We start from the raw sequence: 15,480 nt of genomic DNA on the forward strand, positions 1-15,480 counted from the left end.
TGGGAGGTGAGGTTTACAGTGGGCACCAAAAGCTGATTCTGGGACTAAAAGGGACACAGATCATCCTAGGGGAATGGGACATGACCTTTGAAGAAGTCATGCCAGCCTCAACCTGAGTGTAGAGGAAAGACATTCCTTTACCAACAAAAAGAGGGGATACAAATAACTATCTCTGCTGCCAGATGGGCAGGTTTAATCTTTGCCCACATACGTAACATCAGATACATAGATCCTGAAGATGGTATCACATGGTCATATCATAGATTTAATCATCCCTTTGAACACACAAGGTGACCAAAAAAAAATCATTTTCCTGAAGGCTATCAATCACCTTATCTAACAAGTGATTGAGCAGATCCCTCTGAGCAAGAGATTCTTGTGCTTATATTCCAGATTTTTCATTATTCCAATTAAAACAAGGGATGGTACACTATCCTGACTAGAGCAAGTGAACTGTTGCATCAGATACTGCTGGTTCTGGATCCATCATAGAATGTCTCCAGAAAAATGATACTGAGGCCTCACTGAATTTACAGGAGACCAACCTACACATACATATCCACCCATCCCACTGGTTGTTCCTGAGGTTTGAATGCCAGCGTGTTTGCTAGCAATTGAAAGCCCTTCCATCTACTCTGTGGTCAGCTCCTAGAATGTTCATAGAGGTGATTGTAACTGTTGTAGCCATCTCAAATCCCAGGGAATATGTCTCTACCTCTGTCTATATGACTTTTTTTTTCTGATCTGCATTTATCAAGGAAGGCAAAAATAACCACAGTGCAGACCCTCAAGGACTAAGACTTCTTAATCAGTGAAGAAAAGGGCATCCTTCAACTAGCACACAGCCTACATCACCTCAGTACCATTCTCAGCACTAATAGAATGTCTTCTTAATGAGCTGAAATTTTGAACCAAGTTTTATTCTTGGCTTCTGGTTCATGGCAACCCAGGCAGCCTACTTTATTTGTTTATTTATTTATCATATTTCTTTACCGCCCATCTTGTATTGCAACAACTCTGGGCAGTTTACAAGTAAAATTAAAAATAAAATATTAAAATATCATTAAAACAAATACAGTATAAAATATATATACACATAAAATAAGAAATATATATATGTATGTATGTATGTATAAAGTATAAAGTATAAAGTATAAAGTATAAAATATAAAGTCCAAGATGGTGGAGTAATGGTGTCATCATTGGCTCCGTTAAGGAGACAACCACCACCATGATTGGCTATCCCCCTTCCCACCCCAAGCTAGGTGACCCAACCAAGTTTTAACCCCATTTCAGAAGGCTGGGAGAGTGGGGGCCTGCCTCACCTCTGAGGGTAACTTATCCTCAGTTATTCCCAGATGATCTCATGCAGTGGTTTAATGTAGATATTAAAAAGGAGTGGAGAGAGTACTGAACCCTGTGGCACCCCACAAAGGAGGGGCCGCTGGCCAGATCTCTCACTCCCTATCAACACTGATCGGGACTGGGCCTGGAGGAAGGAGGTGAACCAGCGCAAAACTGCGCCACCCATCCCCAACTCCCTGAGCCAACCCAAAAGGATACCATGGTCGATGGTATTGAAAGCTGCTGAGAGGTCAAGAAAAGTCAGGATGGATGCACTGCCCCATCCTGCTCCGACCAGAGATCATCCAAAAGTGCGACCAAAACTGTTTCCATCCCATATCCGGGCCTGAAACCTGACTGAAAGGGGTCCAGATAATCTGTTTCATCCAGGATCCTCTGGAGCTGCAGTGCCACCACTTTCTTGGAGTGGATGAAAATTGTCCAGCACAGTGGGATCCAGTGACGATTTCCTGAGGAGGGGTGCACCAGCACCTCTCTAAAGGCAGCCGGAAATCGACTGGACCCACCCACAGGTCACCTCCTGAGCTGCCTTCGCTAGCCAGGAGGGACAGGGATCTAATTAACACTAATTAACAAGTGTTTACAGACTGAAGAAACTTGTCCACTTCCTTGGGCTCAACAGAGACAAACTGTTCCCAGATAACCGGGTAAGTACGCTCCCCAGGCATCTCCACAGGCCATGCTGCACACTTGGCATGCAACTTGTAACCGTTCTGAGCGATTTTATCCTCCAGATGCCCAGAAAACTCCTCTTCATGGCACTGTAGATGAATTACTAGATCCACCTTCCCCAGAAGGGATCAGGTGATCCTAAACAGAGCTGTCAGACAGCATTCTCCAGATGCAATAAGGGTGGAGAAATATTGACATTTTGACACTCTTACCACCACAAGGTAGGTCTTAATAATGGTTCTAGCTTGTGTTCTGTTGGGTTCGGTCCTTGCCTTCCTCCAATGGCACTCTAGACGTCTCTTAATCCTCTTCAGAACGTTCAACTCCTCTGTAAACTACGGCGAGTGTCAGGTTCAATGGGACAAGAGAAGTTGCACAGGCGCGATCCTGTCCAAGGCCCCTGCCTCCTCCCTATTCCAGGCAGCAGCCAGGGCCTCTGCTGAACCATGCAGCAGATCCTCTGATATAAACGCCAGCTCCCTCTGAAACCCCATTGGGTCCATCAGCCGCCGAGGGCGAACCAATCGGATGGGTCCTACCTCCATGTGGCATAGGAGAATCTCAAGGTCACCAGGGCATGATCTGACCACGACAAGGGGAAGAGATGTAGCTCTCCCCTCAGATCACATTGCCACTGCTCCGACAAGAAAACCAAATCCAGTGTGAGACAGGCCCGAATCATCAGTTGGGTCCCGAATCATCTGAGACAGGCCCATGGCCACCATGGTGGCCATGAACCCCCGAGCCACCTTCGAGGCATGCCCCAGGATTGTAGGTTGAAGTCCCCCAGAACCATAGGTCTGGGAAACTCCATCGCCAAGCCTGAGATGGCCTCCAGCAGCTCAGGCAAGGAGGTTGCTACACAGCAGGGAGGCTGGTACAGTACATTCCCAACTGTTCTCAGGAGCCCAACTTCAAAAACAGGGTCTTACAACCAGCTATTTGTGGAGCAGCACCCCTGAAGGCCACTAGAGATTCCTGGATGACAACAGCCACCCCTCCTCCCCTGCCCCAGAGTCTCGGCTGGTGCCAAACCGTGAACCCAGCCGGGCACATTTCCAAAAGGACCCGCCAGATCTCAGTAATACAAGCCAAGTCTGTCCCCTCCTCAATGATCAGATCGTGTATGGTGTGGGGTGTGTGTGGCTTGTTGTTAACCAACCTGGCGTTAAGCAGCAGCAGCTGAAAGCCAGGGCCTCCATGGATCTGCTGTCCGGGGCCTGGGTTTGAGTACAGAGGGCCAGAACACATCACCAGTACTAAACACTGGGGGCGTCTTCCCTGAAGATGGCCCACCCTCTGACTCCCACCATGACACCCCTGTCCCATCACCATCTGAATGGAACAACCCGCCCTAAATCCCCTAGAGTTCCTATTTCCATTTCCCCCCAATCCCGGCCCTCCAGGTTCCCTGGTTAGGGGTCCCTCTATCCAATCATACAACAAACATCCACTCTGGGGAGTTCCCCAGCACTTCAGCTCCTGCTCTCAGCGCTGCAGGAACCCAACCATCACCCCCACATCTACCGTGCCCCTTACTCGCCCACTCAGGTCTTCACTCTGCTGTGATGCTTGGCTCCTTCTTCCTGCAGACTGGGGGCTCGCGGGAGGCTTATAGTCAGCCCGCTGGGTCTGCTGGGCCATCATAAGGAATCACTGCACCATTCTGTTGCGCTGCACCTCTGCTGTTCCAGGGGGGTCTGTGTGGGCCCATGGGGCCGCTCTCTGGGGGATTCCGTGCTGGATCCGCTGGGCCCCCAGCGTCCCCGAGCTACCTGTCACGTCCCCAGGCTGCCGTGTCACACCTGGGTTCGCTGTGCCACCTGGCTACCGGCCATACCTCTGCTGCTCTGGGGGGCTCCAAGACGAGTCTGCTGGCAGCTCTGCCCCAGAGTTCTTCGCAGCGCCTGGCTGCTGTGCTGCTCCTCCCAGCCTTGGGGGGAGGGAAAATTAAGGAATGTGCTGCAGAAGTAGTAACTCCAAGACGGGCAAGTTTACATACTGGGCCCAAGAAATATACATATTGGTTATTGAGGCACTCTTGGAATCAGGAGTTCATCCAGGTGCTACCACCTGCCTCCCAAAGATTTGCAACACTAAAAGGCCTCCTTACTTTGATTGTAACAAGAACCAAACTATCAATAACAGTTTTCTGATCAGTTGAACTACTTCCATTATGTGGAACAGGCAAATAGAAGTGATCAGACAGCACACCCCAGGATCTTGTTTAAGAATGATAACTCACAGCATTTTCTGTAAAATGGGCTATTATTCTGTGTTTCTTATACTTTAGTGATAATTGCCTATCCTGCTTGTAGAAATCATGCCATATCTAGGCTGGACTCACAATTCAATTTTTCATTGATTTTTGTGGTGGGGATTTTATTTAACTTTCACTAATGGATACGTGATTTATATACTTTTCAAGAATATGGACTCTCACCCTGCAAAATGGCTTGGAGGGCAGGGAGGGCTTTTTTACACAAAGGGCATTTTCAAAAGTTAGCTGAAAGCGTTGTTATCAATCTGTTATGTGAATCAGTTCACTCAAGTAAGCAAGATAAAATCATAAGGAAGTTGTTGAGCCCCTCTGAGTTGAGATTATTTTGTAGATATCTCATCTTGAATAATAATTGAGATGTAAGGAAGTTTGTGGGGCCTGAAAATGGAGCCTACTCCCTTTTTATGGGTAGCTTCCTCAGAAAATTTGGCACTCTTCCTTTGAACAAAGGGCATTCATAAGTGTATATTTTGGCCTAAGTTTAGAGACCTTCTCTTCTAAGGAGAAATATACTGGCAAAGGCTGTGGGGGGGGGCATCATTAGTCTCTGAATCATTAAATAAGAGATACAACAGAATGGCAAAATGTCAGTATCCGTTTCATGGCATTTTGCTTCATGTATGTCAAAGAAATGGGAGACTTGCCTGTTAGCTCAACTGTGGCAAATAGCAATAATTTACAGTTTGGGGAAAAGGGTTCATTCAGAAAATGGCCTGTGGAGAGGTCAGACCCTTTTTCTTCATACAAAGGGCTTCCAATCCATATTATCCCCTATAACTGCTATTTTCTAAAAAAAAAAGAAAGGGGAAAGGAAAAAAAAAACCAAGCTCAGGGATAAAATGTTCTTTTCTATTCTGCCTTTCTTCCTAATTATTGGCATTTATGAATATAATCTGATTTGTAGCCAGAATATATCTGGCTGTAATATATAAACCAGAATATATCTATTTACACCCATCAGCTTTCATTGAGAGTTATAGATCCAGTCTTTCTCACTCAGATTGTTCCTTTGAGTGTCACGGTTATTTTCAGGGAAGTGATACCCTTTCTAGTAGTTTTGCAGATTGCTTCCATACTTCCTTCTTTGACATCACTGTGGTGCCGGTGGGATTCTCAACCCTGTTAGATGTATTTATTTAGAAGTCCCTTCTCTAGAGATAAGTAGGCATGGCCAAATCTCTCTTTATGAGCAAGGGGCCCTTTGAACGGTCACTCATGCCCTGGTTATCTCCCATATAGACTACTGCAATGCGCTCTACATGGGGCTATCCTTGAAGAGTATCCGGAAGCTACAGCTGGTGCAAAATGCAGCTGTGTGGGCGATCTTGGGTTTCCCAAGTTCAGCACACGTCACTCTTTTGCTCCGCGAGCTGCATTGGTTGCCAGTATGCTTCTGGGTCCAATTCAAGGTGTTGGTTATCACCTTTAAAGCCCTATATGGCACGGGTCCAGGTTACCTAAGGGACCGTCTCCTCCTCATCACATCAGCCCATCCCACCCGGTCGTGCAGAGAGGTCATGCTACGGACCCCGTCTGCAAGAGAATTCCATCTGGTGGGGTCCAGGAGGCGGGCCTTCTCTGCAATAGCACCTGCCCTTTGGCATATCCTTCCCCTGGAACTGAGATTGGCTCCCTCCCTCCTGGACTTTAGGAAACAGCTAAAGACCTGGTTCTGTAATTATGGCTGGGGCAGGAGAGAGAGTAGCCATTCTTGGGGATGGTTAGTTTCTTAGAAGGGCCCAGTTCTGCCTGCAAATCATAAAGAACTTTCAGCCATCGAGGTTTTTATTATATTTATTGTATTATGTATTATAGTGCTTTATAGTTTTATATCTTTATTTATGTTTTATTGTAAACCGTCCAGAGTCCCTTTTGGGAGATGGGCGGTGATAAATTTGATTAATAAATAAATAAATATATGAGAAGTAACCCCGTGCTCTAGATCTGCATTATCTAAGGTTCCATAGAGCAGGGTTATAAGAACATAAAGACCATGTGGGATTAAACCGAAGACCTCTTTAATCCAACATTAAATCTGGCCAGCCAGATATCACTGGGAAGGCTGCCAGCAGGATATGAGTGCAATTTTAGAGTATTGAGAAAATTAACCATGTGATCTAGTAGCCACTGATAGCTTTATCCTCCATGAATTTGGTTTGCCCTTGGAGACTAGTGTGGATAGATGGCTGTCAGTTCTGCCGACACCCTGCTTAATTAATGGAATCTGGAAATGAGCCAAGCAATTTTTACATATACTTTTAAGCATTTGTTCTTCATTGCAGAGCTCATAAGCATGCACACCCCAATTAATTAGGGAGCTGGGAGTAATGAAGCAAGTAAAAAGACAACTAGAGCAACAGTGGAAAAAGCTTGAGTTTCACCGAGGACAAATGAGATCTCATATTTGGAGGTGATGATGGCAGCAAAAACAGTCTCAATTTTCTGCCATTGTTGCATCTCTGCAAAACCATTCAGAGAGCTACTCTTTTGGGTGAAAAGAGAATAACTTGCCTCTCAGACAAGACTGGAGGATTTCTCAAAAGATCCCCCTGACTTGCCTGCAAAGCATTATGTGGATAAAGATCAACATGTGATAATCTGTTGGTAAACAGACCACAGTATTCAGAAATGTAAGATTAGAACAGGAAGTACAGATGTCCAGTTTGTAAATTTAAATGTCATAAATGGTTTAAAATGGATCTCTTTGACTTTCAGCATGGATCTTTCCCATCTTTTCAGATGATGAAGAAACACTCCCAGGAGCTTCCTCTCACTTAAGGGGCTTAATTTTGACAGTGTAATTGCTGAATTTTTTAACCATTTTGAGATGGGAAATGCTTAATAGTGCAGGGTAAATACCAAGATAGGCTTAACACAGTTTTGAAAATAAAGCCATCAATCCTCACCCCGCAACGCATACAGACATAATATCCTGGGTCTGGCTCGTGTATGGAATATGGACTACATCCCATCATCACCACACCTATTGCATCCTCCTGCCTCCACTCACTTTTAGGTTCCACCCACCTTATTCTGGCACCATCTATTTCTTGAATGGGTTTGTGGAAGACCCCATGAATGAAAGCACCTTGCCCAGTCCCTGTTCCTCCAATTTTTGTTGAAGAACAGTGAGCAGGAGTGAATGATTATAGCTAACCTTATTCATTACCCTTTGCATTATCTTTCATTTGACCAGGTGTCCCTGTTTTTGTTTCTGCTGCGATTAGGGCTGGAGACTGTAATGACTGGTTTATTATTACTACTACTATTAATAATACAATCTATTCATCCAAATGAATAACACAGTCTAAATGATTGGGTGCTACCAAGTTGCTAAGAGGGATTGCTATAAAATTTTGCTGTTCCAAGTAGGATAGTTTTAGCAAAATTAGTAGTTTGAGGCCCAGTAAATTTAAACTTTCTAAATATTTAGTGAATCCAAATATTGAACACCAAGAGCAACAATTATGATTTGTATAACATTTCATCTTTGTCTTCATAGTCTTTTGATCTCAGTTTGTAAATCACAGTATTTTATTTTCTCCAGTTGTCTTTCATCAACCGGCTGTCTCCCATAATGCCACATTGATGAACCACACATTGTTCTTTTCTATAACAGTGTTGTCTGGAGTATTATGTTTTAAGTTCGTATCAATATGAGTTCTGAAATCCCACAAAATTTTGATCTTCTCATTTTGCAAAACTTTTTTAGGCACAAGTTCCCAGTGATTTCTAAAGCCAAATTTTCTACATAAATTCCAGGGTACAATTTTCATGGCACTGTGTCATGGCACTATAGTATGTCCCCTCTGTTCAGTGGTTTATTTTACATAATTGGCATTTTTGGCTTTGATGGTGTTGGTTTTCAGGGCTTGTTCTTGACCTGTTATGATTGTTCCCTCAGTTTCTTTTTTATATGTTCCAGATTTCAACCAGAGTCATGTTTGATTTTGATCTGCCTTTCTTTCAGTATCATACATATTCTGGCCATAGAGTGGTTTGTTTTTCTAGGTGTTAATCTGAATTTAAACTACTTCAGATTTAGTTTTTGTTCTCTCCAGGAGCTTTTCCTTACAAATTTTCATAAGCAGAGCCTGTTTACTTTTTGTCTGTAATCATTCAGACTGTTTTTCATCTTCCATAATTTATTTGCAATAAGTCTTTTACCAGCACTAGTTCTGGATATGTATAATCCGTGAATGTCACTTCTTGGGTAAAGAGCATGATGTATGGTCATTAGTTTTCTTGTTTTCCTATTCAGTTTGTCCAATTCAGGTTGGGGCCAGTCAATTATCCCTGCTGTTAGGCTAATTACATGGACTGACCAAGTGTTTATTGTTGAACAATATTTCCGTGACATAATTTAGATTTTAAAATATTTTGGACTCATTTGATCTAATTTGATCTAATAGTCTTTTTAACTTGGTCATGCAATAAATCAGAGGCTTCCCTTAATCCTAATTTTTTTTATTATTTCATTAAATAGCTTTATATAGCTTTATATTCAAAAATTGCTGCCAAACTATAATCATATATGACCTAATTAACTGAAATCAATATTAATTTTTCCTTGGTTCTGCTCACTTCTTTGTTGTAGCCTCTACTTTTTGGAATGTGACTTCTGGAACTCCTGTTAAAGATCAAATATATCCCACAGCCTCAAACCTGTATGGGCCTTTTCTTCACTGGGATAGCTGCCCTTTTCCTGGGTACTTGCAACACTTGACCCTTTCACCATTCAAAAAACCAGAACCCTTGGAAATTTCAGAAGCAGAAACTTGGACACACATTTATCCACTTGTTGCTGGGCTTGCAAATACCAGGCAAACCCCAGGATTCCATTATGACATCATCACAGGTGATCTAGCTAGTGCATGAGGTCACATGAGGCTGAGGAAATGTGGGTCACGCCACTTCTAGGCAAACACATTTGTTCTGACCTACACAATGAGGATTGTACTTTGTTCAGCATTTAGTTTAAAAGTGGAGGACCCCTTTAGAAAGAGGGTAAAATGCTGCTGCTTGTGCTTCTGTTTCTGGCCTCCTCATTGAAAGTCTCTTATGCAAGTAGGTGGAATCTCTTTTTAATGTGTTTAATATTCCAGAAGAAAACACATGACAATCTTGGAGCTGTCCAGGTCATATTATCACAGAGTCTGGCTAAGACATGCAGTTCCAACCAGCTCACACTCAACTTTCTCACACTTGGAAAAGAGGCACAAATTTACAGGAATGAATTCCACTTTTTTTTTTTAAACAGAATTAAGTACACTGCCTACTGTTCCAATTTCTTCATGTGGCCTGAGTCCCAAATTCAGAGCCACTTCATGGACAGTACCAAGACTCAAAGAGGGAACCCCAGCAAGTGCATCTGAAACCCTACCTTGGCAGGTCAGCATCCAAACCAAAGGCAAGCATATCTGCAGAGGGGCAATTCTGAGCAGCTGGTGGATCCTGTCTGCAGCTCACTGCTTCATGGAGGACCTGTGAGTATTGCAGAGAAGATGTAAGAAAGATATCAGTAGATTTGAGGGAAGTGCAAACACCTTTAGGAGAATAAAGGGTGATTACACAGTCTTATAACAATTGAGTAAGGACTGAAGCATGCTATATAGATATGGATGCCAACTGCTATATAGATATGGATGCCATATGATGACAGGGGAGAACTAGCAAACTGCATTAGGTAGGAATAGAACTTTGAACAGGAACAGGAACATCCACACAGTAACAATGAAAAGGCTCCTCATTCATATTCCCACCACCAGTCCTCCACAGCAGGCTAATTCAACTTATCTTGCCTGCTCTACTTTATTGCTTGTAGGATCCCCGTTCACTGTTCACCCAGTCAGTTGGAATGAGTTAGTCTTAGTTAATACTTTGGCTGCTTTTTCTATGTCGAAGCTCCTAGGTACACCAATCCATATCTTACAGTTCAGGCCATTCCAAGCTGGGAATTCAAGGGATTTTGAAAAAAGTAGGGAACTTGTAGCTTATATATAGGTTCAATACAAAAGATATACTTATCCTTTATAACATTTTTGCACTAAATATACCATTGGTTCAACTGAACAGTATATCTTATTTCTTGATTCCTAAGGCCAGCTCTTAGGGTCATGGATACATTCCATTAATGTGTTGCCTCCATCTTCTTTGTTCCCAAGTTCTTCAGAACTCCCCATAGTGGTCCGCTTGCATGGGGAGCCTTCAGAGAAAAAGAAGTTGGACAGGGTGATCATCCATGAAGACTTCAATAGTACAAGTCTGAGAAGCAACATTGCTTTGATCTTGTTGGATTCTCCCATCAGCTTCAGTGAAAAAACGACACCAATTTGCTTGCCCTTGTTGCAGGACCTCAGCATATGGCAAGACTGCTGGGTTGCCACATGGAAGACCAAAATGGCTGGTATTGCATTTTCTAATCCAAGACTGAGCCAAATGCCCTCCCCCTAAATTTGTCAGTTTATCTACAATCTCAAGTTAGGGAAGCATTTCAGAAATGTAGATGGGGTGACATGTTTAAGCCTTTGCTACTGATGACATCACTTTTCCCACTGCTCCTGCATGTGCTTTTGAAAACATCTTTTTCTTTTCTTTTTTTGTCCTTCCTTTCCAGTTGGAAAAAGCTTCTAACTGTGCCTTCTATTTTATAATGGCCACCTTGAAACCAAATCAGAAGGAGGGCAAGAACAATTGTATCCTAGTTCTTACTCTAATTTGGCTTTGAGACAAATTAGTCAGCTTTGAGTCAGCCCTTCAAGGTAGACCAGGGCAGGAAACAGACACCACATGAACTACTGGAACTCTATTATTGTAGAGTATAGTGACAGACTCCTGAAAGCTGGATAGAGATTATCTCTCTCCCCTCTTGACACTAAAGAGAATTGAGATGGGGAAATTTTGAGTTGTTTTCCGCACCCACCCACCTACCCTACCCCCAGCTATCCAGGCTCAGGTAATGTTTACATAACAGTTGTTGAATTCCTTCTTCAAGGCCATCTCCCACCTCCTTTCAAAATCAAGGGAATATTAAGAAGCAAGGGTTTCCTATCTAGAGAAGAAGAGGGGTAAAAAGAGTCTTTACAAAAAATATAGCCCATAGCAGCAGGGAAGGTGAATGAATTATCAGCTTCAGAAGCAAAAACCAGGAGAAGGAATGGAATGCTTTCACCGACAGTCCCCCTCCCCTGCATGAATTCAGACTAGAAATGGAATCTTGAAAATTTCTGACACACCCCTGCTTTGAACACTGATTATTGCTATTGCTACTGTGAAGGATAACAGTAGACATTGGTGGGTTCTTGGGATCTCAAGGTTCAGGTAAAGGGAAGGGAGTAAAGCAGCAGCCAACTTCCCTTCTCCTTCCCAAAGTAGGTTGCAGACAAGATTAAAGGGACGAGTTCCCTAACATGGCTCCCTTAATCAGCTATTAATCAGGGCAGACCATTTTTATGGCTGGGGATGGTGTATATGTATGTGTGAATGTGTGTGTGTGTATATATACTGTACATAAGGGTATGTATACATATTCATGTACAGTTATATGCAAATGATTAGGCATCCCTGGTCAAACTGTATGTTTCTATGAATCTCTAAGCGAATAGAAGTCTCTGTGTAGATAAAGACTTAGAATACAATCTCTATGTAATGCAGAGTAAAGAATGACATCTTTCTACCAGTCTGAATGCATACATATTATTTATGGGCAATTGTTTACAGATTCAAAATAAGAAAACAGTGTATATGGCAGGTGCAGCTTGGACCTTCCTTTGGCAAAAATAAGATTTCCTGGAGCCAGCTAAGAATCTTCCTTTCTTCCTTTTGGAATGTTTCCCACTCATTCTGTCCAAAATTCTTTCACCTCAAAAATATTCCTAGGGAATTTTTATAAAGTCTATAATCTGGGGAATGTGAAAGCCTTTTCAAAATCTTTATCTTCTTTCCTACAAGTACTTCATAATTAATTTGGAGGCAGGCTTTGGATTGTTGTCTTACTGAAATAGCTGTTTGCTTTTCAGTTTTAAGTTCTTCATTGACTGTGGGACATCAGTTTGAAGACAAAGAAAAATCTCTGCTAGAACTACTTGAAAACTGGCATTAGATACAACAGTACATATTTATGTACATATACACATAATTTCAACTGGCCCAAGAGTGAGGTTAATTTTAAGGCATTTTCAAGGATTTCTACAGTTGAGTTCAACTAAAAGGTTACATGCATTATTTATTTTTTCTCTAGAACAATGTTTCTCAACCTTTGCAATTGGGGAATTCTGGGAGTTGAAGTCCACACATCTTAAAGTTGCCAAGGTCAAGAAACATTGATCTTGTAAATGGTGGAAAGTCTCTCCTACTGGCCACCAAATTTCAGCAGCACAGTCTTGTGGATCTACAAGGGCCATAAAAAAAAGGGATCAGGGCAATATGCTGCCCACCCACCTCAAATTGTGCATCCGTGCCTATTTCTCCCTTCCCTTCCTCATAGTTTATGAGATCAGGATCCCTTTCCATCACATGGGAACAAAACTGTTTTTTTCTGACATCATCCCATGAGATGGGCAGGGTTGCTCCTTGTTTATGGTGACAGGACAGTCATGTTTCCTTAATGTATTCTGTCCCCATTTCTATCCCAGCATCTTCTGCATCCATTGACTAAAGTGAAATACTTCCCAGTTCAAGCAGAGAAGGAATAGAAGTAAATGGCCCTTTTTGGCTGGGTGATATACCACATTGGTATAAATATTATACCAATATTTAATATAAATATAGGGCATCAGCTATTTTCCTCTTGGCCTAGTTGACAAAGCAACAACTTTATCAGTTTTTATTTCCAGATCCAGCAGCTGACCTCTCTCCTGCAAACCACTTGTTAGACAGTTTGGTCTAGTGGTTAAGGTGCTGGGCTAGAAACCAGGAGTCTGTGAGTTCTAGTCCTGCCTTAGGCATGAAAGCTGGCTGGGTGACCTTGGGCCAGTCACTCTCTCTCAGCCCAACTCACCTCACAGGGTTGTTGTTGTGGGGAAAATAGGAGGAAGAAGTACTATTAGGTACATTCGCTGCCTTGAGTTATTTATAGAAACAATAAAGATGGGATAAAAATTAAATCATTGAACAAATAAACAAACAGCCAGGTTTTCTTTGCTGAGATTCCAGAATAGTGGTTTTGTTCTGGATAGACACAGCCATGAGGCTGAGGTGACATACTATGTGGTTGATTCCTGTCCACTACTGGTTGATTCTAAACTGCTAAAAGGCCTTAACCACTTCCTCTGTGCCTGCAGATGATGATCATGATTTGAAATTAACCAACATATTAACGAAGGTAGAAGTGACCCTAATTGACAGAGACGTATGTTCCAAGGAAATCCAGGGGCTGACCAGGAACGTCTTGTGTGCTATTTCTGAGGAAGGCATGGAGGAGACCTGCAAGGTACACTTAATCTCATCTTGAGCTGAAGACCCCAATATCTCTTCCACAGCAGACTGAGGCTGCTGATGTCCATGTTTTGTTACTCAAGTTTCAAACAGCTACGGAAGATCTTTTAGGAAAGTATCAAGGTAAATCTGTTCCTTGGTGTACAGGGACATATTACATTCAATTCCATAATATTGGAGATTGGATACACAGAAAAGGGGGAAAGACACATTATTATTTTCTTCGCTTGTGTTTCTTCCTCCCTTCCCTTCCCTTCCCTTCCCTTCCCTTCCCTTCCTTTCCCTTCCCTTCCCTTCCCTTCTTTTCTATTTCTTTTTTGATATCTTTGCACCCCTTTGAGTTGTTTGTTAGTCCATTAAGTACCAAAAATGGAAGGAAGAGTTTTGCTACAACAGACTAATCTCTTGTGTATTTCGTGTAGGAGAGGAAGAACGCGGAAAAGATTCCAAAGAAGATTTTTTTTTAAATAGAAAGCATGTTTGGTGGGCAGTTGGAAGTATAAAGAAGAGTTTGAAGAGAAGGGGAGAGCAGTAGTTGGAGGATTAAACTATGTTTTAAAGCATTTTTATTATTTATGTAGTACCATCCTACTGATACATATTAGAAAATGCAAGTCTATGGCTTCTGGTGTTTAAAATCCAAAATCCAACCCAGAAGAAATAAGACATGGAAATTAAAATGGAGGCCAGGGTAAATAGGGGAAGAATGTACATTTCTTTTGGGTAAAAATTCATTAAAATCTTTGACAGATTTGTATTAAAAAGGAGGAGAAAGCTGATCCTTTCCACTTGGGTTATAACTGAGGCCACCTAAATTCAGGATGCCAAAAATGCATTTGATAGTCTGTCCACCATTAACCTATTATCTTGAACCATTCAAAACCGATTACTGTAGTAGTTTGGGCTATTTCAGCTGTACTTTTATTTCACCAGGTTGAAAGTGGGAGTCCCCTGGTCTGTGATTCTGGAAGCAACATGAAATGGTTTGTGGTTGGCATAGCAAGCTGGGGGAGTAACTGTGACCAAGAGGCAAGCCCCACAGTCTACACTGTAGTCTTCAGCTATCTTGACTGGATTCAAAAGGCAACAGCTCAAGAAGGAAAACCGTTTATTCCTGAAGGAGTGGATGACATTGGACCTTACACTCAAGTCTTTATTCCCGATTCTGTTTGTGTTTCTCCCCTCCTTTCAACAGCCTGCGCAATTGCTCCAGTTTTGCTACTGATGGATCCAGTTTATACTGAACTCCTTTTTATTATAAAATTTTGATATTGTATATTGGTCTGTCCCCAACCTAGCACCTTCTAAATGTGTTGGACAAAGATTCCCATTTTGGCAGAAGGATGATGGGAGCCTGGCTGCTGGAAGCTGCTCTAACTCTCAGCAGAGCATCCTCTGATTAAACCTTATTGATATGTAATAAATTGTTTTTTTTTAGAATTAAAGCTTTTTGTATTGAAGTAAGAATACTTCCTGCACAGTTCCTAGCACTGTCTTTATTACCTATTGAAAAGTATCTGTATGTATATTTTGTGCAAGACAGGGAGACATCCTGTGGTCACACTGGATACTGCAAGACACTAAAGGTACCTCCTCAAAGGATATTGTACATATAAAAAAAGCTAGTGGTCAGAATTCAAGGTAGTCATACCTCTGCTCTTTCTTTGAACAGCACTTCTGGGAAGCCTTACAGAACTTACTATACTTGGTCTTCAGCAGAACAGCAC

At 42.3% G+C, this 15,480-nt stretch overlaps 1 protein-coding gene across 1 annotated transcript; it reads left to right on the top strand.

Moving 5' to 3' along the window:
• The first annotated feature begins 2,760 nt into the window (after positions 1-2,760).
• LOC134500156 (serine protease 55-like) lies at positions 2,761-15,097 on the top strand. The gene is made up of 6 exons (XM_063307708.1): positions 2,761-2,808; positions 3,732-4,029; positions 9,579-9,804; positions 10,483-10,724; positions 13,600-13,748; positions 14,687-15,097. Exons 1-6 carry the CDS (start codon positions 2,761-2,763, stop codon positions 15,020-15,022), a joined length of 1,299 nt encoding a protein of 432 aa, XP_063163778.1. The 3' UTR covers positions 15,023-15,097.
• Positions 15,098-15,480: the final 383 nt, after the last annotated feature.

Source organism: Candoia aspera, chromosome 1, assembly GCF_035149785.1.
Source record: "Candoia aspera isolate rCanAsp1 chromosome 1, rCanAsp1.hap2, whole genome shotgun sequence".
Classification (NCBI taxonomy): Eukaryota; Metazoa; Chordata; class Lepidosauria; order Squamata; family Boidae; genus Candoia; species Candoia aspera.